Raw genomic sequence first — 23,016 nt, 5'->3', positions numbered from 1 at the left:
CCATATCGCATTGCCTTTGGACAATGGGTGTGGGTATCTGGCGGCGAAGCTTGGGCATTTTTTGTTTTCGTGGGTGGCGAAGAGGTCTATCTGAGGATGCCCCCACGTTTGGAAGAATGGGCGAAGGACCTGTGGATGCAGTTCCCATTCGTGTAGTTGTTGCGTTTGTCTGCTGAGCAGATCTGCCATGGTGTTTTGCACGCCTGGAACGTGCTGTGCCAGGAGAAAGATGTTTTGAGGAATTGCACATCTCCATATGCTCTGGGCTAAGCGGGAGAGCTGGGGAGAGTGTGTCCCCCCCAGTTTTTGGATATAATACATTGCAGTCATATTGTCTGTGCGAATGAGGACTGCTTTGGCCGAAATCTGTTTTTGAAAAGATTTTAGGGCTAGAAAGATCGCCAAGAGCTCCAGATGGTTGATGTGGAGCGACTTTTGCTGTGGCGTCCATAGACCTTGCATTGTGAGGTGTAAGAGGTGCGCTCCCCAGCCGGAGAGCGATGCGTCTGCCGTTAGAATCACCTGAGGAACCGGGTCCAGGAACGGCCGCCCTTTGGAAAGGTTTGTGGTGTTCCACCACTGCAGAGAGTGATGGGTGCGGCCGTCCACCAACACCAGATCCGTTAGCTGTCCCTGGGCCTGGTTCCACTGTCGTGCTAGGCACTCTTGGAGTGGACGCATGTGAAGTCTTGCATGGGGCACTATGAAAATGCAAGATGCCATCATCCCTATGAGCTTCATAAACACTCTTGCTGGAAGAGAGTGTTGAGGAAGGAACGTTTGGCGCAAGGCTTGTATGCTTGCGATTCTGGCTGAGTTTGGATAGGCAATACCTTTGGAGGTGTCTATAGTGGCCCCGAGATATTGCTTTGTGTGAGATGGTACAAGGTGAGACTTTTGGTAGTTCACCGTGAAGCCTAGTTGGTGGAGCAGCTGGATGGTGCTGTTTGTATGTTGCACACATTGGTCGTAGGACGCGGCTTTTATCAGCCAGTCGTCTAAGTAAGGGAAGACGTGAACATGTTGACGTCTGAGGTGTGCTGCTACTACCGCTAGGCATTTGGTAAACACCCGTGGTGCGGTGATGACCCCGATGGGGAGAACCGTGAATTGGTAATGCTGACCGTCCACCACAAACCTGAGGTACTTCCTGTGAGAAGGGTGTATTGGAATGTGAAAGTATGCGTCTTTCAGATCCAAGGTAGTGAGAAAGTCTCCCTGACAGAGGAGCGGGAGGACTTGTTGTAGGGTGACCATGTGGAAATGGTCTGAATGTATGTATGCATTTAGAGGCCGGAGGTCCAGAATGGGCCTCAGGGTCCCGTCTTTCTTTGGTATCAGGAAGTACAGAGAGTAGACCCCTAGATTTTGCTGATTGACGGGGACCTGCTCTATAGCGTGTTTTTGGAGGAGGGAGAGCACCTCCTGTTTGAGCAGTGTGGAATGTTCTTGAGACATTGGACGGTGCCTTGGTGGGATATTGGGTGGTGTAGATGTTAGCTCGAGACAGTACCCTGACCGAATAATTTGGGTCACCCATTTGTCCGATGTTATGGATTCCCATGCGTGGATAAAGTTTTGTAGTCTGCCCCCGACCGGAGTGGGATGGTCTGGGGGGACCGGAGGGAAGTCATTGTGCGGGCGGGGTGGTAGAACGGGTGGTGTTAGTTTTGCCCCTGCCCTTATTGTTGTTGCCTCTGTAACCACCCCTTTGGTAGCCCTTTGAAAAGGTATTTTGAGGAGGGGACTTGTAGGAGGTAGAGGCGCTATCGGTGGAGTAGCCTCTGCCTGTGCTGCGAAAGGATGAGCGTCGAAAGGAGCGTTTAGGGGTCTGTGATTGTAATGCCCCCATAGACTTTGCTGTGTCTGTGTCCTTTTTCTAATGCTTCGTCCACCTTTGGCCCGAAGAGATTTTGTTGGTCAAAGGGGTGATTTAGGATGGATGCCTGGACTTCGGGCTTGAACCCTGAGATCCTAAGCCAGGCATGACGACGAAGCAGGACACTAGTATTTATGGCTCTAGAAGCAGTGTCGGCTGCATCGAGGGCACATTTAATGGAGGTGTTAGTAATTAGCTTACCCTCCTGTATCAGGTCATGAGCTTTGCGTTTGTGTTTTTCTGGGAGGTGCTGTATAAGAGCCTCCAGCTCATCGTAGTGTGCTCTGTCATAGCGCGCAAGCAGCGCTTGTGTATTTGCAATGCGCCAGATGTTCGCGGCTTGTGAGGCGGTGCGTTTGCCAGACGCGTCTAGAAGTTTGGATTCCTTATCTGGCGGTGGAGCCTCTCCTGAGGACTGGGAGTTAGCTCGCTTTCTCGCTGTGGACACAACTAGGGAATCTAAGGGAGCAGGGCCCTTAATGTATGTAGGGTCTGTGGGTGCCGCCTTATACTTTTTTTCTATTCTAGGGTTTAAGACCCTGGCCCTGACAGGGTCTTTGAACACCTCTGCAGCATGCTTGGTGACACCCTTAAGCATAGGCAAGATAGCTGTGGACTTATCCTGAATATCAAATGTATCCAGTAAGAAGTCGTCTTCCACTGTTCACTATGCAATTCCACCCCATGGTAGTGTGCTGCTCTCTGCACTAAGTGGTGGAACCCTAAGGAGTCCTCTGGAGGAGACGGCCTGGATGGGTATAGGTCGTCCTGAGGCACATCCGGTATGTCAGGGTTTTGGTAGTCTTCCCATGGGTCTGGGGTCCCCGGTGGAGTGGGGTCCATTGGGGCGTCCGCCGGGTCATAATCTGGATCCCCATAATCCGGATCTGGGGACGGGGGTCGGGGAATGATGAGGCAAGGGTGGCGGAGACCTGGGAGGGGGAAGGGGTGGAGGAGGTGGAGGAGGAGGTAGTGGGGAGGGCACTCTGAGAGGAGAAGTAGCAGAGTCCTTCCGCTTGGGCGGTGGAGGAGGAGCCGGCATGTCAAGACATCTTTTCTTGACAACTAAAGTCAATAGCCAAGTCTTTGGATCCTTAAATAAGGTCTTTTGCAAAGGATCTGGTGTAAAGAGGTCCAGTGGCACCGAATCGTCCGCTGGTGCCGATGTTTTCGGAGCCGAGGATTTTGATGGTTTTTCTGCGCCATGCCTTTTTGGAACCTCCGGTTTTTTCGGCGTTGAAGTAGTTTTCGGCGCCGGAGCGTCGGTGCCGAGGGATTTGTGTTTGTGTTTTGTCGGCACCGAGAGTCCAGGCTTCGGCACCGATGGCTTCGGAGTCGAGCTGGGCGTCACTTTCTTCGGTGCCGGACGGTGTTTTTCGGCACCAGGCGTCGGCTGGCTCGAGCTCGAGCTGCCGTGAGACTGAGGCTTCGACACCGGGCCCGAAGGTGGGGTGATAGAAGCTGTGTGCTTGGTTTTACCCAGGCCTGCATGCGAGGGTGTAACCTGAGTCTCTTTGGTTTGGGGCGCGGGGGTGGGAGGGGGTACAGTACTCACGACCCGCTGCGCCAGTGTGATGTCCTCCACGTCGGAGTCGTCGGCCTCGGAAGCGCTGACAACGTCTTCCTCCTGCTCGGTGTGTTGTTGCCCCGAAGCTCCGGTGTCGTCTCCGAAGATGTCCGGTGGAGCTGCGGTCGATGAGTGCGCCATGGTGCGTCGAGCTCTTCGATCCCGGATGGTCTTTTTTGATCGAAAAGACTTACAGGCGGGGCAGTCTCTAGCCTCGTGTTCTGGAGAGAGGCAAAGGTTACACACCTGATGGAGGTCGGTGTGGGGAAATTTAGACCCACATTTTGGGCACTTTTTGAACGGAGTCCTTTCCATCGGCCGGGACCGGAGTCGAGGAGGGCCCGAAGGCCGGTGCCGATGTGCGGAATGGAGAAAAGTGCCGCTTCGAGAGATGAAGATAGATGAAGAAACTCTAAGAACGAGGATTTTCCGTCGAGGCTGGAACCGTAGAAGTTCGAAGCCGGAGCACGAAGTATCACATCCGAGCCCGATGGCGGAAAAAAACAATCTGAGGATGGAGCCGAAGCCCATGCGCAGTACGGACCGAAGGAGGAGTCACCGAACTCGTGACTTCCAAAGACTGTCCAAAGAACAAAAACAAACTGCAAACATCCGGGCCCAACATCAGATGGCGATCTATGCTAAGTGTACAATCTGCAGCTCATATGCCTCGAACAGATGGGTTTTCAGGGCAGCCCGAAAGTCCAAATAGGAGGGAATAGACCTGATTGCCAAAGGGAGTGTGTTCCAGAAGTGGGGGGCGAGTGTCGAAAACCTGGAGCCGCCCGATTTCTTCTTGCGGAATCGGGGGACAAGAAGAAGGAACTGGGTGGAGGAGCGAAGATTTCTGGCAGGAGCATATGCATTGATCTTAGATCTAATAAATGCAGGGGCAGTGCCGGCTAGAGACATAAAGGTCAGACAGCCCATCTTGAAGAGCGAGCGCTCCCTAATGGGGAGCCAGTGGAGAGTCTGAAGTAGGGGGGTGGTGTGAGTAGATTTAGGGAGCCTATAGATGAGGCGAGCCGCTTGATTTTGAATAAGCTGCAGGCGACGGCACTCGTAGGCAGAAATGCCCACATACAGGGCGTTGCCATAATCTAGGCGGCATAGGATCATTGCCAGGACAATGAGTTTGAGGGCTTCGATCGTGAAGTCGCGCAAGACTTTCCGAATGGTTCTTAAGGCCAGAAAGCAAGAGCAGACTGCCGAGCTTATCTGGGGACGAAGAGAGAGATCCTGGCTGACTTTGATGCCCAGAGTTTTAACGGAGGCAGATGGAGACGGGGGGAACCAAAGATGGGGGGGCAAGAAAGCAGGGGACCAGGGATTGGAGGGACCACCGATGAGAACTAGCTCAGTCTTATCAGGATTCAGTTTTAAATGATTGAGGTTCATCCAGTTGTAGATGAAAGTAAGAGTGGAGTGGACCCTGGAAACTGAGTCGGGAGAGAAGGAGAGGTTGAAGATGAGCTGGAGGTCGTCAGCGTAGTTGAACGTTGTAACCTCCATATCCTGTAAAGCAGCAATGAGGGGGTGTATGTAAAGGTTAAACAAAAGGGGGGAGAGGGAGGAGCCTTGGGGTACCCCGCAGGAGACAGAGCGGGTGGGTGCAAGAAAGCCTTCCAAACGAACAGCCGGAGTACGACCTGCTAAGAAAGAGGTGAGCCAGGTCAAAGCCGACCTCCGTAGGCCGGCGCCCCTGACACGGTCGAGGAGAATGGAGTGGTCGACCGTGTCAAAGGCGGCGGAGAGATCGAGAAGGACTAAGGCCTGGGGGGAATTGGTGTCGGCACTACGTCTGAGCTCATCAACCACTGAGAGGACAACAGATTCCGTAGAATGTGCAGGCCGGAAGCCGGCCTGGTGGTCCGCCAGGAGGTGGTGGGCCTCAATGTAGGTGGAGAGTGAGGAGGTGATCTGGCTCTCCAGGATCTTGCCCAGAAGTGGGAGAAGCGAAATGGGTCTATAGTTGGAGGGGGGAGTAGGATCGGCACCGTTTTTTTTTATAATAGGGATTACCGTGGCTGCTTTGAACACATCAGGTACAATTCCTGAGGTGATAGAGGTGTTAAGCAGGGTAATAAAGGGGGCTGGACAGAAAGAGAAGATCTCCCTTAGGATGTGTGCCGGGCAAACGTCAGCAGGGGAGCCAGTTTTAACTTTTCCAAGGAGAGTACGGAAGGCCTCTTCTGAAATCAGGGGGAATTGGTCTAGAGAGGAGGGTGACGGAGGTAAAGGAGGGCAAGAGAACATAGGAGGTGCCATGGGGGTGTTCTGCTTTATAGTGGCGATCTTCTCAATATAAAGTCATTGAGGGAGTTGCAGAGGGATTGGGAAGGAATGGGTCAAGGTGCAACTCTGTCTGAGGCAGCAAGCTCGTGGATGATCGTGAATATCTCCTTGGGTTTGTTAGCTGCCTGATAAATTTTTTGAGAAAAGTGTTCTAGCTTGGCGGTGAGTATAGCTTTTTTTATATTTATATTTGCCTTGTTCTCTATATTAACGACGCTACATATGGTGCTGTAAGCCTTTGTGATCAGTATAACACACCCAACTGGGCTTCATATCATCGACAGATGCAATCTCAACCCAATTATTCAGACTTTCCTTGGAGTGTTTAGTCTCACTGTAGTACATTCCTATCTCAAGTTTTTTGCCTATAGTACTTTTCCTAAATCAACTGCAACTTACCACGTCCATAACGGTAATAAAGTCAATTTTGCCCTTTATCGGCTTGATACACATTGATTATTCTGCCCTCAAAAACTAAAGATAATTGCCCCAAAAATTGAAAAGCTATCTATCTGTTGTCCTTAAATCTCATGATGTTACTGTGTACATTTATGTGGCATTAGCTGCTTCAATGTGTTAGAACTACAGGCATCACCGGAACAATCTTAAAAGCAAACTAAAAATGAAATATCCTTGAAAGTAGATTGTGTTCCTCTAAATTCTCCTGTTGGGGTATGAAATTTCAGGACCTGACTGCATTTAAATTACCAGTATTCTCCATTGACGACAACAAAGTCATAATCAAACTCAAGGCCGACATTTTTAAATAAATGTGATTACATAGTTAGAGTCAGACATCTTTAATATCCTGTTTTAAAAAAAGACCGATTACAAAATTAAAAAAACAACACTATTTAGCTCATTTGCTGCTATGCAATATTGCAAAATCTCCTGCCTGCTGATCATCGGTTTTTGCTAATAAGAAGTTAACGAATGAGCACGGGGTATAGATAAGGGGCTATGAAACAGGTCTACTTCCTTATAACTTCATTTTTTTTAAACTATAATTTTAAAAGAAGCAGGTGCTAACCACTGGTATGAGCCCAGTGAATAAACGGACTAAAATGCATATTTTAAATAAAAATCCAGACTATCTGAAAATACGAAAAGTTTAAGATGTAGATCAATACATTCCCAAAACCAAAAGGAGAACTCTAGGTCACGGGTTGGTAACTTCATAGCTACAAAAGGACAACGCCTGTATTGAATATGAAGAGTAAATTAAGTAAGACCTCTACTTCTTCAAATAACTTAACATCAGAGGTATGCATTGATCAGCTCAATGCTTTGAACAAGTAACAGGAAAGGTTTCACAGGCGTTTGTAAGAGGTTATTACCAAGGACTTTCAGTATGTGCTACAAAAAAAAAAAAACTTGTCAACTTGTGCAAACAAGAAACAGGTCACCTGCTGGGGGACTAGCAGGTGAAACAATACCTCCTGCACAAGCAGTCAATGCAGTTGCATGCAGTAAATGCAGAAACGCCTCACCTCCTGGTGTGGTTCGGAATGGCAAGGAATATTTCTTGATGATACGAAGCATAGACTGATAAGTGTTCCAAGTGTCGTGGGACACCAGTAGGTCCTTGTTTCCAGGCAGCAGCTTGATGAGGGCCGAGCAGGATCCAGTACCCAGGACACGCGAGGAATCTGTCCTATTTAAGGCAGATTCTAAGTCTTCCAAATCACCACCAAGCTGGAACAGACTGTAAGAACATGGGATGAAAGGCATTAGATGAAGAGCTCTCCACCTCTCAAGGGTTGGGAGAGGAAAAGCATGGAGCACAGAAAGATTGAGAACACCTAGAAGGAAAATAGAGGAAGCGAGACCTTTATTCTGAAAAAAAGAGAGGCCCACCTCCCATTGCAAAGAGCGAGTCTTAGACAACACATTCGACAACCTGTAAAGGAGGGACAACAGAATGCAGCACAGACAGAGGAGGAGCTATACCTGCACCCCATGGAAAGAGAGGCGCAGAGTGCGCATTGCACTAAGAGGAGCAGCACAGCTTCCATCACAAGGAGAAAACCTAAAAGTAGGACACAGCAGTCTTTCCCTTCAACTAAATCCCCAATTCTCTTCTACTTTTCTGAAATCATAAAAGCCCACCCTCCCACATTACAGGGTGTACAAACTCACAGAAATCCGAAAGGATTGAGAGTGAAGTTCTTGGTGGGAAAGTACACAAGTCCATTGTAACTGTCCTCCAGGCCCTTCAGTTGCAGCAAAGCTAGGCGGACCTAAAACATAGAAAGAAAAGTTGGAAGGTTAAGAGAAACATAGCTGGTAACTACAAAGCCTTCTTACACTCTAGGAAGAGGACTGAAATTCTGCAGATATTATTAATTTCAGTGCAGCTAGAGTAACTAATCACCCGTTGCGTAGTGAATAGTGTACAATACAGTTAGTGTGAGGAAAAGGAAAGATAGTTGGGTTTAATGTATTTGGGGCGTCTGCTTAGTTTGAGCTCCTTCCAGTCCCCATGTTTAAAAACAAAATCTCCCCTGAAATCAACTTTAAATCCTTAGCCTTAGCTGCTGAGGCTCCCCAAGCGCTGAGACAATTTTTAGGTTTGGGGTTCTTTGTGCTTAAGACTTCATAACTTTCTTTACACATAAGGTATCCAGGCCAGATGTTGTCCATTTCCCTACATGTTAGGGATTCTATAAGTGGGTTACTGTTTTTCCCGAGAGAAGAGTGGGAATGCTGGGTGGTTTTAATTTTGTGAATCCCTGCAGATTACAGAACATTCTCTCACAAAAATGTGAGGAAAATCTGTGATTTACACCCCCTCTGCTAGCCCCATGTCAAAACTACACCAAAAAGAATCAAAATTTCCTCTTTGCATGTCATGGGGGTGTTAATGGATATGCTCTAGGCCCCAGGGGGCAGAAAGAATTATGGGACTTTAGAGGAGGGATATGGCCTGATGGTAAAATGGGACAGACCCCACCCACCCTATTATTAAAACTATCCCTAGCATCCTGTGGGTCATACCCACCATCCCGAGGCAGATTAGGGCGACCCCTCTAATATTTACTCTTTCACCTCCAACAGGGTTGGGGGGGGCAGAGAAACAGTGAGAGCTTTAGGTATGGGGGCTTTGACTTGGTGCAGGCTATCCCCCATCCCAATTTGCCCAGAAAGACTGTTGAGCTGGTTATGGGGTGGAAGCTCAACTCGATGCCTGGATGGGCTGCCCCTTTGCACTTTTTTTACTGCCCCACCCCCCGAAACCGAGTGGGCTATCCGCAAGACATCCACTATGAAGAGGTACTACTGGCTGACACTGGTGCTCGGGAACTGAAATATGCCCCTGAGCACTAAAGTGAAAACAGTTAGCACTAATGGCACTGAATGGTTTCACTTTCAATCAGTGTGACGTCAGCTCGCAGCACATGACACTTAATTTTAGAGTCCGTTTAATCCCGGGGCTTGTAACGTTTGCAGACCTCTCAGTCCCAGTGTCTCTTCCTGGAGAAAATCAGTTAATCGTTGCTAAAGGCTGTAACAGTTTTGTGTTTGTCTCAGATATTGTAATTCAGCCTCTCCATTGGCAATAAAGTTCATATTAGATGGGCCCAGGCTGTCATTTCCGGAGGGCGCCGGTCCTTCCAACATACTGCAATTTCTTGCTTTGCTGCTGAGAGCAAGCGAGTTATAAACTTCAAATCTGCTCCTTTCAGACATTACCAATTCTTGGCAGCAGCCCAAGGGTGGTTACTATCCATTGGAGTGGGCAAATCCACACACTTTTTTATTTTTATTTTAAAAAACTAAGGGACTCTTTCCAAAACATAGACAGTACAGGGCAGGACCACCACACATGTACACTCTGGGACATCCCTCCAACACCTCTCATCAGTATTAAGATGAAAACGTTTTAATTTCTGGGGAGTCACTTCCTAACTGTACATTAGTTTATAGCAGGTCTTTCCATCCTGAACGCTCTATACTACCTTAGGGATTTCTCTCCACAGCCTGGACCACTCCACCTTGGTCATCTCCGCTCCCAGTCTTTCCTCCCATCCTTTCATGAAAGACCATTTCTGTGTATATTCTAAGGAGTTCTATGTACTATAGCTCGCTGAAATAAGTCCCGTGGTTGACCTGTAGATGAGGAACAACTTTTTGAAGGGTGAGAGACTTCTTCTGGCAGAGCCTATTGACAAGTTGCATCGCCCAATGCCTAAAGTAACAGTATGTCGGATTCGGCCAGTTTGTACTCTGCTTTGCACGGAGAAAACGTTTTAGTTGTAGCCCTCTGAAACAGGTCCCTCGGCATAGTACAATCTACTGCCCTCCATGCCCCAAAGCGAGACCCCTCCAGAGATGGGGTAAATTCCGGATTATTTAGCAGTGGGGTGACAAGAGAACGTTCTTTTTAGTGTACTGCGGGAGAGGGAGTTCCACAGATTCATCAGTGGGTGAGTGATGTCAGATACATAGGCCATTCCAAGTCTAGCAGCTTCCCTAGGGAGCCATAAATGTCACAGTGTTCTGCCCATGAGTTTCCTCTCCCTAACTGGCCAGTGCTTTTCGTTCAGTGACCATTTAAAGTCAAAGTGTAGTTGGGCTGCTGCGTAGAAGGTTTTTAAATCTCCCGACTTACTATATTGCTCTGTAGGATTCTTCTATTAATTCTAGGTTCACTGCTTTGGCAGATACATTTGGTTCATGTCGCTTGTAGCTGTGCCATCTCCTGAGCAGGGATGGACACAAACAGGGCTTGGTGAAGAAGAGGGGGAGAACGTTTATCTTCAATGTGGCCATTCTTCCCAACACTGGCACAAAGAGCATTTTGTCACATCTGCCTTTAGGTCATGCATTAGGAGTGGATAATTAGCTTTACAGAGTTCGCCCCGTCTAGTCCAATAGGAGAGTATCAAATTGGCAATCCTGTCCCTGTTAATTTGGATTCTACCCATTTTAGTTTATACTTCCCAAAACGTAGTGCTGCATGTGAGGGCTAGCTTTATTTTATGCATGACCCGTTTAAAAAAAAAAAAAGGCTACTCTGCACGATCAATCGCTTTTACCTAGTTTATCACAAGAATTAGCAGTGGAATGTTTTGTCCTTGTTTTTTCAATCAAGTGCATGACCCTACGGATATTATCAAACGTTTGGCGAGTTTTAAACCCGATTGGTCTGGGTCCACTACAAATGGAGAGCAGTCCTCCAGTTGTTTTGCTAGCACTTTTATGTATATCTTCAGGTCTGAGTTAAGGAGTGAGATGGGTCTCTATGCAGTGCATTGCTTTTGTCTGGTTTGTGTATGATGGTAATGACAGCCTCTTTCATGGAGTCCATCACTTCTCCTGTTTGAAAGGAGTTACATTTTTTTGGGTTAAGTCAGGGAACAATTCAGAGGCAAACATAAAAAAAAAATGGAGGCAGTCTGAGCCTGGATCCTTATGGGCTGGTAAGTTTTTTCACCTTTATCACTTCCTGGGATTTCATGATTCATTTTCAAAATTGTGTCCCTTTGGAGAGTGGGTAGGTGAATGGGTTGTAAGAAACCAGGAATTGCGACTGAGGATTTTGGCTTCAGTAGAGCCGTTTGTAAAAGTCTACGAACGGGTCTCTTTTCTAACTGCAAACTAAAACTAACCTAAACATAGCTGCCCATGCGGGTGATTGAATTCTGGGTGGGGGGTGACAATCACTGTGTGGGGGAGAATCAAACCCATAAGCCAGCTGGCCACCAGCTGATTCATCTTACAATACCACCAACCGATAAGTCACTCTTTTCTTGATGTAGTGTCTTTGTATCCGTCACAGTAATCTTTTCTTATCTTGCTGCTCAAGCCCTTCTTCGTTGCTCTCCCCCTTAATAATAATAATAGACATTTATGCTGTGCGCGGCTGCCTCCAGCGGAGGTGTCCCGGCACTAAAGCGGAGTTAGCAGTGAGGAAAGATGGGGGGGGGGAGGAACTACGGAAGGCTGAAAAGCCAAGTTTTCAGCGCTTTCCTAAATGCCTGATCGGACTCTAGCTAACGAAGATGGACAGGTATAGAGTTCCAAAGAGATGCAGTTCTCACACAGAAAGCTTGGCCGCCACTCTAGCTAACGAAGATGGACAGGTATAGAGTTCCAAAGAGATGCAGTTCTCACACAGAAAGCTTGGCCGCCAATCCTGGCCTTAGAGAAACGAGGAATCCGGAGCAGATTCTGATGATTAGATCTCAGAACCCGATCATGGTGCTAGTGCTGGAGTCTCTGTTTCAAGTAGTCTGGGCCTGGATTTCTGGTGGCTCTGTAGACGATAGAAAGCGCCTTTTACTCAATTCTCCTTTTGACAAGCAACCAGTGAAGGCTCCACAGATGGGGGGAAATGTGGTGACAAAACGGCACATTCCTAATAAGTCTGGCCGCAGCGTTTTGAATAATTTGCAATTGTCGGATCAGATAAGCTGGTAGTCCAATATAGAGGCTGTTGGAGTAGTCTAGTTGGGACGTAACCAAAGCCTGCAGTCCATAGGCAGGAGATCAAGGAATCTCTGAAAGGCCCTCAGCTTCCAAAAGCACAACAAGGAGACTTGGCAGACCTGGGCCTTGCTGGAGAGGTTCATATCAAATTTGAACCCCAGATTCCTGGCTGAGGCTACTGGGACCGGTGGGGGTTTAGCTCTGACGGCCACCAGAGCTCAGATAGCAAAGGAGATGATTGATTAAAAAACAATACCTCTGTTTTATCTGTATTTAATTTCAAACAGTTATCTGTCATCCAAGCCGAGATGTAAATCAGGCAACGCTTAAATTCTGTTGGATTTTTTCATTCTCCTATTCCATTTCTTGGCTGACTCCCGCTGATCTCGTGGTGGGGTAGGTCCTTCAAAGTCTTTAGATGAGCTTGGGAAGTTCAACATTTTCCTTCCCTCCTCTAGGGATTTGATCACCCTTGTCCTTCTTCCAAGTTCAGAAACAAGAGCGAAGGAGTAAGCCCACCTATATTTGATTTGTCAATCTCAAAGGTCCATAGTTATTGCTGTCAAGGCCCTTCATCTATGCAGCGCAGCTTGAGAGATACCTTGAAACAGTTGAATGGTGCATTCTTCAAATTCTATGTCCTTACTTCAACCGGCTACTATCTTAAGATCCCATCTCTCATGTCGGATGATGTCATCCTGGCTATCTAATTATTAAGTCGTAAGCCCCGGCATAGTGGACCCGCCCTAATTAGACTAAGAATTCCAATATCAGTTGTACCCTCTGCGCCCAGGATAAAGGAAAATGTCTGTAGCAAATGCAAGTGAGGCTGGAACCGTCCATGTGCTCTCTTGCGCTGCTGCTTTTACTGTTATCCTTGCAGGACCCATCCTCCAGATCTTCACACTTCTTCCTAATGTTTTTCACTCCCAATATTTAAAAAAAAAAAAAAGAAGAAGAAAACGTTTTTTGTGCTCACACCAGAAGAATTTTCTTTAGGAACAAGGTGGACAAATCGCTCCCACTCACTGCACTCTGAAGTTACTCCAGTGGACATGAATGGTTCATCAACTGCAGTTAAGCAGTTAATCCCTTTTTAAATATCAACGTTAGAAAGGCTACAATAATTAATCCATTGATGGATTCATTATAATGGCAAAAAGAGCTGGAGGCATCTATTGAGGATAGCCACATGCAAAACCCATGTTAGAGGAATTCTGTTCTGCCTGAATACCGGCAAAAGGAGTTCCATGCATTATTGAACACAGAGCCCGAAAAAAATAAAGAACATGAATCAAACCATTGAATACACTGAGTGGGACATTTGTTGCTTGGGTAGTGTTTTTTGGGGAGATGGCCATAGACTATAAGAATAGTCTTACTAATGGAAACCTCTATTCTGCAGAGAATGATGTAGTAGGTAAGTATGAACATTTCTGTAGGAACCTGGCTCTCTCAATAGTGGAACAAAAAAAAAAAAAAAAGGTACACAGTGTAAAGAGTCCAAGAAAACCCCAGAGGAATTACTGAGGCACAAATGCTCTCTCTTTCTGTAGGGTGGGCAAACAGTAAGGCATATAAGAGGGTAGTGCTTAACTAAAACACAAACAAGCAAATAAACCAACAAACACACAGATCATCGGGTAAGTAATTTTCGAGTTACGAATGTTTACAGTTTTCAAAAACGGACGCAGTACATTTTCTGGATCGACAATGTTATCCTATGGAGGAAAAACATGTATTGCATTCGGGCCCTTAGCAGCGACTTACAGGACTGTTTTTCAGGACTTAAGGTGACAATGGGCCAAGGTCCAAGGTCATACCAACAGGCCACCTCAGGAGTCTCTGGGGCGTCCGGGTCCAGTGTTGTGTCACAGCGTCTGATGTCCCATTCACTTCAATAGGAGAACAGTCCGGTTACAAAGAAGCTGCAAGCAGGGAATGGGGCACCACTGCGGGGGAACCTACAGGGGGGCTCGACCTTTGAGATCTTCGGGCACTTATGGACGCCTTTGGTCCACCTCGCCTCGGCCTGTGGGGCTTTGGTGCAGTAGTGTCTTTTGGAGTCAGGTTTCTGTGCTGGAGTCACTCGCGGTTGGAGGAGGCCTGCAGAAAGAGGCTGCAGGCGGTGACTGGAAGTTCAGCCTGGGCCAATTCAAGGATGGGCTTAGCTCTTGTGAGTCTGGCAACCCTGTTGGCATGGTCACCTCCCTTGGGCTTGGTCTCTGGAGCGCAAGTACATAGGTGCTTTGAGGAGTCAGGTGGCGGCAGTCACAAACTCACTCTTTGTCTTGGTATCTCTGCTGCAGAGGGGCAAACAGGACAACTGGGCCACTCATGATGTGGGTCTCACTGGCCCTGAAGTCAGTCGACGTGCAGGTCGGTCTTCCTCCGCGTTGGTGTCCGTACTGGACACAAGATGCCTTGGCTGCTGCAAGGGGTCTAGCACATCAGATATTGGTCTAATGCTGCTCTGGTTGGTCCTGGTGTCCTTTCACTTGGTAGGAGTACAGACCTGACCTTCAGGAGCACAAGGTCCTCTTCCTGGGGAGCTGCTTCTTCTGGATGGCCAGTGAGCGACAACTCAGTGGACCGTACCTTGTGTCTTTGGTGCCTGCAGCTGCAGGGGAGTAAGTCCTCTACTCCAAGGTAGTTTCTTCAGGCAACTGGTGAAGCACTGGCAGCCTTCCGGGTTTCTTGGAGACTGCACAGCGGCAGGATGAGTCTGCTTCTTCAACAATTGATGGGGGCAGAGGTCAGCCTGGCAGGGTTGGTGCCAAGTCAGTTGTTGCATTTGGTTCTCATGACAGGACTCTTCTTTGTCCACTCATTCTCTGGATCCAGCAAAATCTGAAGATCTGGTACCAGGGGGCCCCAGAAGTACTCAACTTAAAGACGTTAAGGGGAGTGAAGGGTAGTAGTCAATGGGCTACTTACCCCTGGGGTCACTGCATCCCCTAGAGGACCGCTTCCTGTGGGGATTGGGCATCACTCTGTCCCAGAATTCCTAATTCCAACACACACAATATGCTGGGATTTCTAAAGTCGAGTTCATGTCAGACTTGCTCACCCTAGAGGTGTGTCCAGCCTACCAGTGGAACACGCATCCTGCGTAGCTAATTTCCCTGCCTGTTCAGGTGCCAAAGGGCTCTGGACAAAGGGGGTTGGCTTTCTCTCTTGTGAGGGAAGACAGATTTGCATTCTAAAGACGGTGAGCTCTTTGAAGCTTTTTTGCCTTGGAATTCTGTGGGAGGGGGTGGGAACACCATCTGCCAGAGCAGGCTTTGTTTCTTATCTCCTGAAAGCAAAGTCCCTCACTCTTGGGGGCTCAGAAACTTGCCTCTGGTGGCAAGCTGGCAAAAAACAGTAAGTCAGCACACCAGTGGATGGTAGGGTTTCAGAAGACACCTCTAAGTTGCCCTCTGGGTGCATGTATTAATAAATTCAACACTGGCATCTGTGTGGGTTGATTAATTTGAGATGTTTGATACCAAACATCCCAATTTTCAATGAAGCGATCATGTAGCTGGGGAACTCGTTTTCATCGGTGTGCAGGACAGGCTTTTAAAATGGCTTCCCTAATCACTTACAATATCTAGGAATAGAACTATACATCACAGGGACATAGCTGCTCATGCAGATATGTCCTCACATAAAATATAATGCTCCCTGCCATAGGTCTCAAAGGCCTGCTGTGGGTGACTTGCATATATAAGATGCAGTGACATTTGCATGACATACTCCACATTGGAATGACACACAGGAGTATGTCAAGTTGTGTTTTCACAAGGGACTTACAGCGGCGCTGAAGTCCTTTGCCAATAGTAGCACAATTACACAACACCTTGTTTTAGGGAGGGAGCACTGGCACGGAGGTCTGGTTAGCAAGCCTCAGTGCACTGTCAGTCGAAAATCAGTATCTAGTAGCTAAAAAGGGGGCAAACAGTGTGGGGGAGGGGGCACCTGCAATAAAAGCCCAGTTCTCTACAATGTCCAGTTTCAGATTTTCATGAACCACATAAGGTTTGATTCTCTTCTTTGGCATGGGTTCATGGCATATCACACACCACAGTTTTGGACGGACTCCAAGTGTTCACAGTCCCATGAATCTGCCATTGCGTCTCCACCATGCGAAAGTGTTTTGAGAAGATGTTCAGTTGCTGAGCGTAGGTGTCCATTTCAAATACAGTTTAATGCTAGGGTAATCAATCAGCCCAGACTTTTGCCACAGTAGGACTCATGCATGGTGCAAACTTCAGCGTCATCCTTGAAGCCACTGATGGCAGTGCAGTTATATGAGCACTGGTTTTATTTGGGCAAGGTTTTGAAGACTCAAGCACATTCGAGACAATGTGGTTTTGAAATCCTGGTATCTTGTCTGTTTTTTTTCCTTTTTTCCGCAAACAGTGGATATGATGCTGCAATAGTCAGAGCTCTAGTGCACTCCTCGATGGCTAGTCTGAAACACTGGAAGGTTTGCTGGAATAAGACATGCTATTGAAACACTTCATCACTGCACTGGATTTAGGAGCAAAACTGCATTTTCAGATGAATACAGATCCCAAGGTCTTACTTTCACCATGGTAGGTGGAGACATTCAAAGACTGGAAGACCAGTCAACATGCAGTAGGTGATTAGGGTCATTTTCTAGACTTCATTCCTTCCTGCCTTCATTCAGGAAAAGGAGGATTGTCAGTCTGGCTATTGCGAAGGGGACAGTTGCATTACAAGCTAAAGTTGTCTTGTAAAACCACCATTACCACTATTTTTCTGGGGAAGATTAGTAGGAGAGTGACTACTAGTCAGCATGGATCTTAGAATCTTTCCACGACTATGATTAAATTAAATTCTCTTTGAAGAGTGGCATTCTATTTTTGATCAGATCTCTACAATAACTCGGCAAAGATTTCTTCATCTGTGCCAGCATGTATTCTATATTTATATGTTTTGGAGACAGAAATGCCTGATTGCTAGGGATAGAGATACATATATGAATTTTGAATACGACCATGTTGTTAACATGTGTACTGTTTCTGAAACACAGAATAGACATTGGCTCAAATGATGTCAGTTTGGGGGTATTTGATGTCCAAGTTAAGCATACATGCCTTCTTTTTTCCTCTACAGTCTAGCCCTTTCTTTGATTCGTTATAAGCAAGCTATTTATGGTAATCACTTTTATATTGAGATATATTGCTAATTCTATGTTAGCTGACAGGTTCAATAATTAATCCAGTATGTTTTGGGGTGCTATTGCAATATTAAGATATTGTATGATGGTGCACATCATTAATTAATAAGGGGTTCTAAAGATATTATTTAGGGTTTTTGATGAGCTGCACACCCTGCTAAGAAATGTAAAGCAAGAAGTATTTTGAAGAATATTGCACTGCTAGTATCAATGTTATTATCATCACAGTTATGGGCAAGTTTCTCTGAATGGGAGGAGAAGAGTAGTGGGAGATGTGCGTTAACAGGGAGGCACTTAGCTACTCAATTTCCACATGGCAGCCTCCCCAATATTTGCCCACACCATCTCTATGTTTGTTTTGTGGAGAACATACAGTAAAACTCAAGCGCTTCAGAGAAATGTCAGCCAGGACGTAGGAGGGGGAGCGGGGGGGGGGGGGGGAGGGGGTTTCAGGAGAGATGTAGAGGTTCCATTGCTTAGGCCTAGCTCCGCACAATTAAGACAAGTTACATATAACAAGTCTGTTGTATAACGAGCAACTACCCAGAATATTAATGGCTGCAACAATGCAGTAGATACAGGTACAGCAAGGACCAGCTTTTCATACAGGGATTTATGATTAACGAAATCTTGGCATACGAGCATCCATATGGGAACTTAGAGGAATCATGAAGATTAAAGAAGGGGCGAATGAGTCCAAGCCGCACATGGTGGAGCGATCCTTCCTAAATAACAGAACACAAAGATTCAAGCTGAAGAACTCACTCTCTCAATCCTCCGTGGTCACCCTAGGCGTTCCACAGGGCTCCGCCCTATCACCCATCCTTTTCAACCTACTAATGGAACCCCTGGCGAACACATTGAAATCAGCAAATATTCTATATCACCTGTATGCGGACGACACCCAACTGTATCTGAAAATCTCCACTCCAGGAGACTCATTTCCCTCAACACTATTCTACAGAACAAGCAAAACTCTCACTAACAATCACCTCATGCTTAACACCAGAAAAACAGAATTCATTCTCATCTCCCCACCCAATCACACACCTAAGTTAGACCTAAGGCTGAAACACCTACCCTCCTTTGACTGTGCTCCCCTCATCATTGACTCTGCGAAATCCCTGGGAGTCACCCTAGACAAACATTTGAATATGAAGACGCACATCACTAATGCCACCAAGGGAGCTAATCACCAAATGAGCATACTAAGGAAACTCCAGCCATTCCTCCCTCAGCCCGACCTAAAAATGGCAGTGCAAGCCCTAATGCTACCAAGATTAAACTATGGAAGCACCACCCTCTGCTGTACCCCCAAATACCAGCTAGCTCCACTGAGGGCAACATTTAATTCTGCGGCAAGACTGGTATCAGGAACTAAAAGAAATAGCCACATTTCTCCGACCTTGAGAGCTTTGAATTGATTTCCATACGAGGCAAGAATACACCTAAAGGTTGCCTGCATGACCCATAAAGCACTCCATAACAATACACCCAGTTACTTAGCTCTAAAGCTAGAACGATCAGGAGGTTGCAGACAATTACGAAGCGCAAGTACTTTACTTCTGAAACCACAATCCTGTCATAAAAGGAGAACTGGTTGCATAGCGTTCTCAGGGATTGCTCCAAAGATCTGGAACTCCTTACCTCCAGGGGTACGTGGAATCTGGTCATTTACCGCCTTCAAAAAAGAAGTAAAAATACTTCTAATGAACAAATTCACGTCCTAAGACTTGATTCTATGCAGACATCGAGTCACCTATACAAACCTCTTATCACTGCCTACATCTTGCGGTTGCAAGGAGAATATTATATGTATGCTTATTACCACAACCACCTAATGTTCAATAACTGTATATAGTGGAATGTTTTGTTGCCCTCTGGGTTCATCATGTATCGTCGACGGGTCACCTATGTTACCCATTTATTATATATCTGTTTTGTACGTAATGACGAATACTAAATGCCTATATTACCTCATATCTTTATATTTTATAACTGTATACTGTAAAGCGCTCTGATACTCTCGTGGGTCACATTCACACTATATAAAACATTATCAATAAATAAATAAATTCATGTCTGCTGCATGGAAATAGTAGTGTTGGAGGGAAGAACTCCCAAACACGGACACAAGAGCACCCTACAATGGAGGGGCACAGTTGCTTTTTTAAATTAATGTCATGCATGGATAATGCCTTCTAGATTACCAACGAACACAGCAGGCATTATGCAACCACCCACAGCCTTTACCAGGAAGAATGTGGAACCAAAGGAAGCAGAGATTACAGAATTAAATGGATTCTTAACTGATGTTCCTGAAACACCAAACTGTAAAAGTTAAATAAAATATCATTATATTAACTGGCTAGGAAGAGTCAGTGTAACGCCAACCCCACCTCCTCTCCAAGACGCCATGTACCGAAACCAGACTAAATAAACTTTCATGAACAATTGACTTCAGGAGCACGTAAGAGCAAAGTGTGTTTAGAAGGTTAAAATGGCAAGAGTGAGTCATTCAGATGTGGAAAAACCCCAAAATGCTTTATTGTTATGATAAGAACCGGAATGAAAGAGAAGCATTGGCAAAGCCAACAAGTTTTATTTTTGAACAGTGCACACACAGTATCTGTGCAGGGACTGGCAAAGAAAATTTACAGACAGCAACATACCTACGCAAATAAATAGACCAGCAGAAAAACTGTCACCTGTTTGCACAAACCTTCAGTATACTCATACATACAGAGCAGCTGACATTCACATACGTACATACAGATCTGTGTTATATCACATTGATACAAGTGCAGCACTCCATGCAGCTCAAATGCCATCTCAAAATGCTGCACTTGATAGGAGAGTGGAAAAGGGGATTCAGGGAGTGAGGAAAGCATGCGATAGTTGGTATCCCGCTTCAGGCGCATGGTTGCAGGAACCAAAACGAAAAAATGGCTGCAGGAGACAGAAGTAAGGAGCAGGCATAGGCTAGAAGGAATAAAGCAAGGAGCGAGAACTGTTATGAATGGAGGACGGACAGAGTTAGGAATGGTAGACTGTTAGAAAGATGCTCCAGCATTAAGAGACAATGAAAGCCAGGTACGCCTGTCTCTAACATCTAACACAGGCAATACACTTATCGTGACACATTCTGTCCCACAAAATACATAGGCAGTATGAGAGCGCCTGATCAGTCACAGAAAAAGGGACGGAGGACGGTCAGAAGGAAGCATATTTGATGCCGTTTGTGATCATCCAATACTTAAATCCATGTTCACTCAATTTAAATTGAGGTTCAGAAAAGACTGGTGTTAAGGCAGCGTTAGTTCTTGACCTCTTATTAGGAAAACCATTTTTATTTGGTTATGGAATAATTCAGTCTCCATGCCAACCTAATCACTACCCTCTTTGGAATGATAATGAATCAGTAACAATAAGGTGCTCTTTGCGTGCCTATTCCATCCTTTACCTCAGTTGTGATCAAATACATGCAGCACCACAAAATAGTGCCTGCATGTCTTTAAAACGAACATGTGACTTACAAGACTATTTTCTCTACTTCAGACACTGGTCAAGTTACCAGGGACAGTCTTAAATCTCCAACGTCATCAATTAGTTCTTAAGAATTAATTTTTTTCACAAATGTAAATTGAGATCGTCTGCAGCACCAACGCAAATTTATTCTCAAACTGGTTACTTTTTCTTCTAATTACAGAAGCGATTTTTATTTTTTTATTTTTCAAAAATCTTTAATTGAGGCACCGAAATACAGACACATTACAGAAGCAAATATTTAATCTTTCCTGGGGTGGAAACGGGTCAAATTGATTTGTGAATGGCCACAAACCTTTAGGTTTCCCCACAAACCTTCAGTACATTTCCACCCTGGAGTGTCCACTTCCCACCTATCGGAGCAGCTCTATTCCTACGGAAACCAGTGAGTGAATAAATCCTTTTGAGCAAAACCTTTCCTGAAGTGGTTTTGCACTGCTAACAAAAGAAAAGCCTATTTCTGTGTCAACATTTCACATACGTAAAGCTTCAAAAATGGTAAAGGAGTGGTTTAGAAGCACTTTTTTCCACTGTTCATTTCAGAGCGATGTGGGAAGGATAAAACATGGACTGATTAGTGTAAATGGCAAGAAAAGGTCGGAGGAGCCAGTCCCCAACTCCACAGGAGTGAGAGTGGGGGGGGGGATCTGGCTAAAGGGAACTACTCCAGACAAATCAAAACTCAGGGTAGCAAAGGTAATCCGAAATGGCAGAATCAACCAGCAATGAAATAAGAAGAAATGAATAAATATGTTGGGAAGAAGGCAGTGCCGAAGGAGTGTGTGGTGGAGGCAGTGGAAGCATGGAAGTTATGCAAGACCGCTCCTCATGAAAAGGCGATTTAAATCTCAAAGCCAAGGAAGCACCACCCATTAGCAGCCGGAAAGGAATATGGGTGGTCAAGGAAACAAGAAATGGACCAACCTGATCCCAACTGAATACTTTGCACCATTCCTCCCTCATATCCCAAACCTTTCCAACTGACCCACCTGATGCCAGTACTCTGGATCTTCTCCAGACTGCATCTGCTCCTGCATCCAGGCTAGGTTGTCCTTTACATAGGCCCGCAGCTTCTCGCAGTACTGGGTCTGGTACTTGTATGGTCCACAGTATCCCATCAGCGTGTTCATCCAATGCATGTAAATCAGCTGCAGAGAGAGTAACAGACACAAGTGAAAGTGTGCAGAACCCATCTAGTCTAAAAAATTCCATCCAAGACTCCCCAATGAAAAAAAAAAAAAGAAGACTACACAGTAACCCATCCCAGCAACCTGTGTCTTCAGTGCAAAACATAATGAAAAATATTCTCCTCCCTTTGTATTTCCTCCCAGACAGTCAGACGATACTATTTGAGTGGAGCGAAATCTTATCCTAACAACTTAATGGAATAACTTGACCTGGCCCTCAGATATTTGGTTATTGTAGGGTTTCATTATTAAGGAGACTTGATCTTAAAACTTAGTCATGCACAGCCAAAAATATAGGAAGCCACACACGCAAGATGCTTCAGTCCAAGGCATAGAGCGGCTTCATGGAAATAATCACACAAATCAAATTTATTTTTCAGAATATCACTCTCTTCCCAGTAGAGTCACTCTAAACAAGCATACAAAGGACAATTCTGAACTTGAGAAGTATCTTCATTAGGTCTCGCCTGAGCCACTTAAATTCTAACAGGTCTGTATCATTTTTACTTCCGTAAGAACATGTGTGCTTCCCCCACATCGGCCCTTGACGTTTATGCATTCACCTCTTCCTCGCTGGGTTGGTCTGAAAAGCCGCTTGTGTGCCTTGCTGCCTGCCGTAGCAGCGGAAAGTACTATGTTTCGACTCTCGCCCTCAAAAGATAACCACCACTATATTTGGACTGCTGGTTCACTTGCCCCGCATTGTCTGGATTTTTCTAGATGCATAATATTTGTGTTTGCTGGGTTCCTGTGTGAAGCTTGGTACGTCATGTGAACACTGTTGTCTGCAGACAGTGGTGTAATACTGTTTCAGCTAAAGCTGTTTTATGTTTATTAAGAAAACACGTACCCGATTGCAATGGCAACATCGACTTAAAGCTTTTCATACCACACTTCAGCCATTTCTAAACATTATTAA

At 45.9% G+C, this 23,016-nt stretch overlaps 1 protein-coding gene across 1 annotated transcript in view; it reads right to left on the bottom strand.

The window, feature by feature from the left end:
• Positions 1–23,016, bottom strand: part of PLBD2 (phospholipase B domain containing 2) — a 176,524-nt gene that overhangs the window by 94,714 nt on the left and 58,794 nt on the right. Inside the window, exons 3-5 of the mRNA XM_085636157.1 lie at positions 21,900–22,058; positions 7,881–7,981; positions 7,232–7,446 (exon numbers count right to left, since the gene is read on the bottom strand). Of these exons, the coding sequence (XP_085492283.1) occupies positions 7,232–7,446; positions 7,881–7,981; positions 21,900–22,058 (475 nt within the window). The remainder of the gene's footprint in view (positions 1–7,231; positions 7,447–7,880; positions 7,982–21,899; positions 22,059–23,016) is intronic.

The sequence above is a fragment of the Triturus cristatus genome, chromosome 11, assembly GCF_964204655.1.
Source record: "Triturus cristatus chromosome 11, aTriCri1.1, whole genome shotgun sequence".
Classification (NCBI taxonomy): Eukaryota; Metazoa; Chordata; class Amphibia; order Caudata; family Salamandridae; genus Triturus; species Triturus cristatus.
This window is presented reverse-complemented; position numbering and strand designations above follow the sequence as displayed.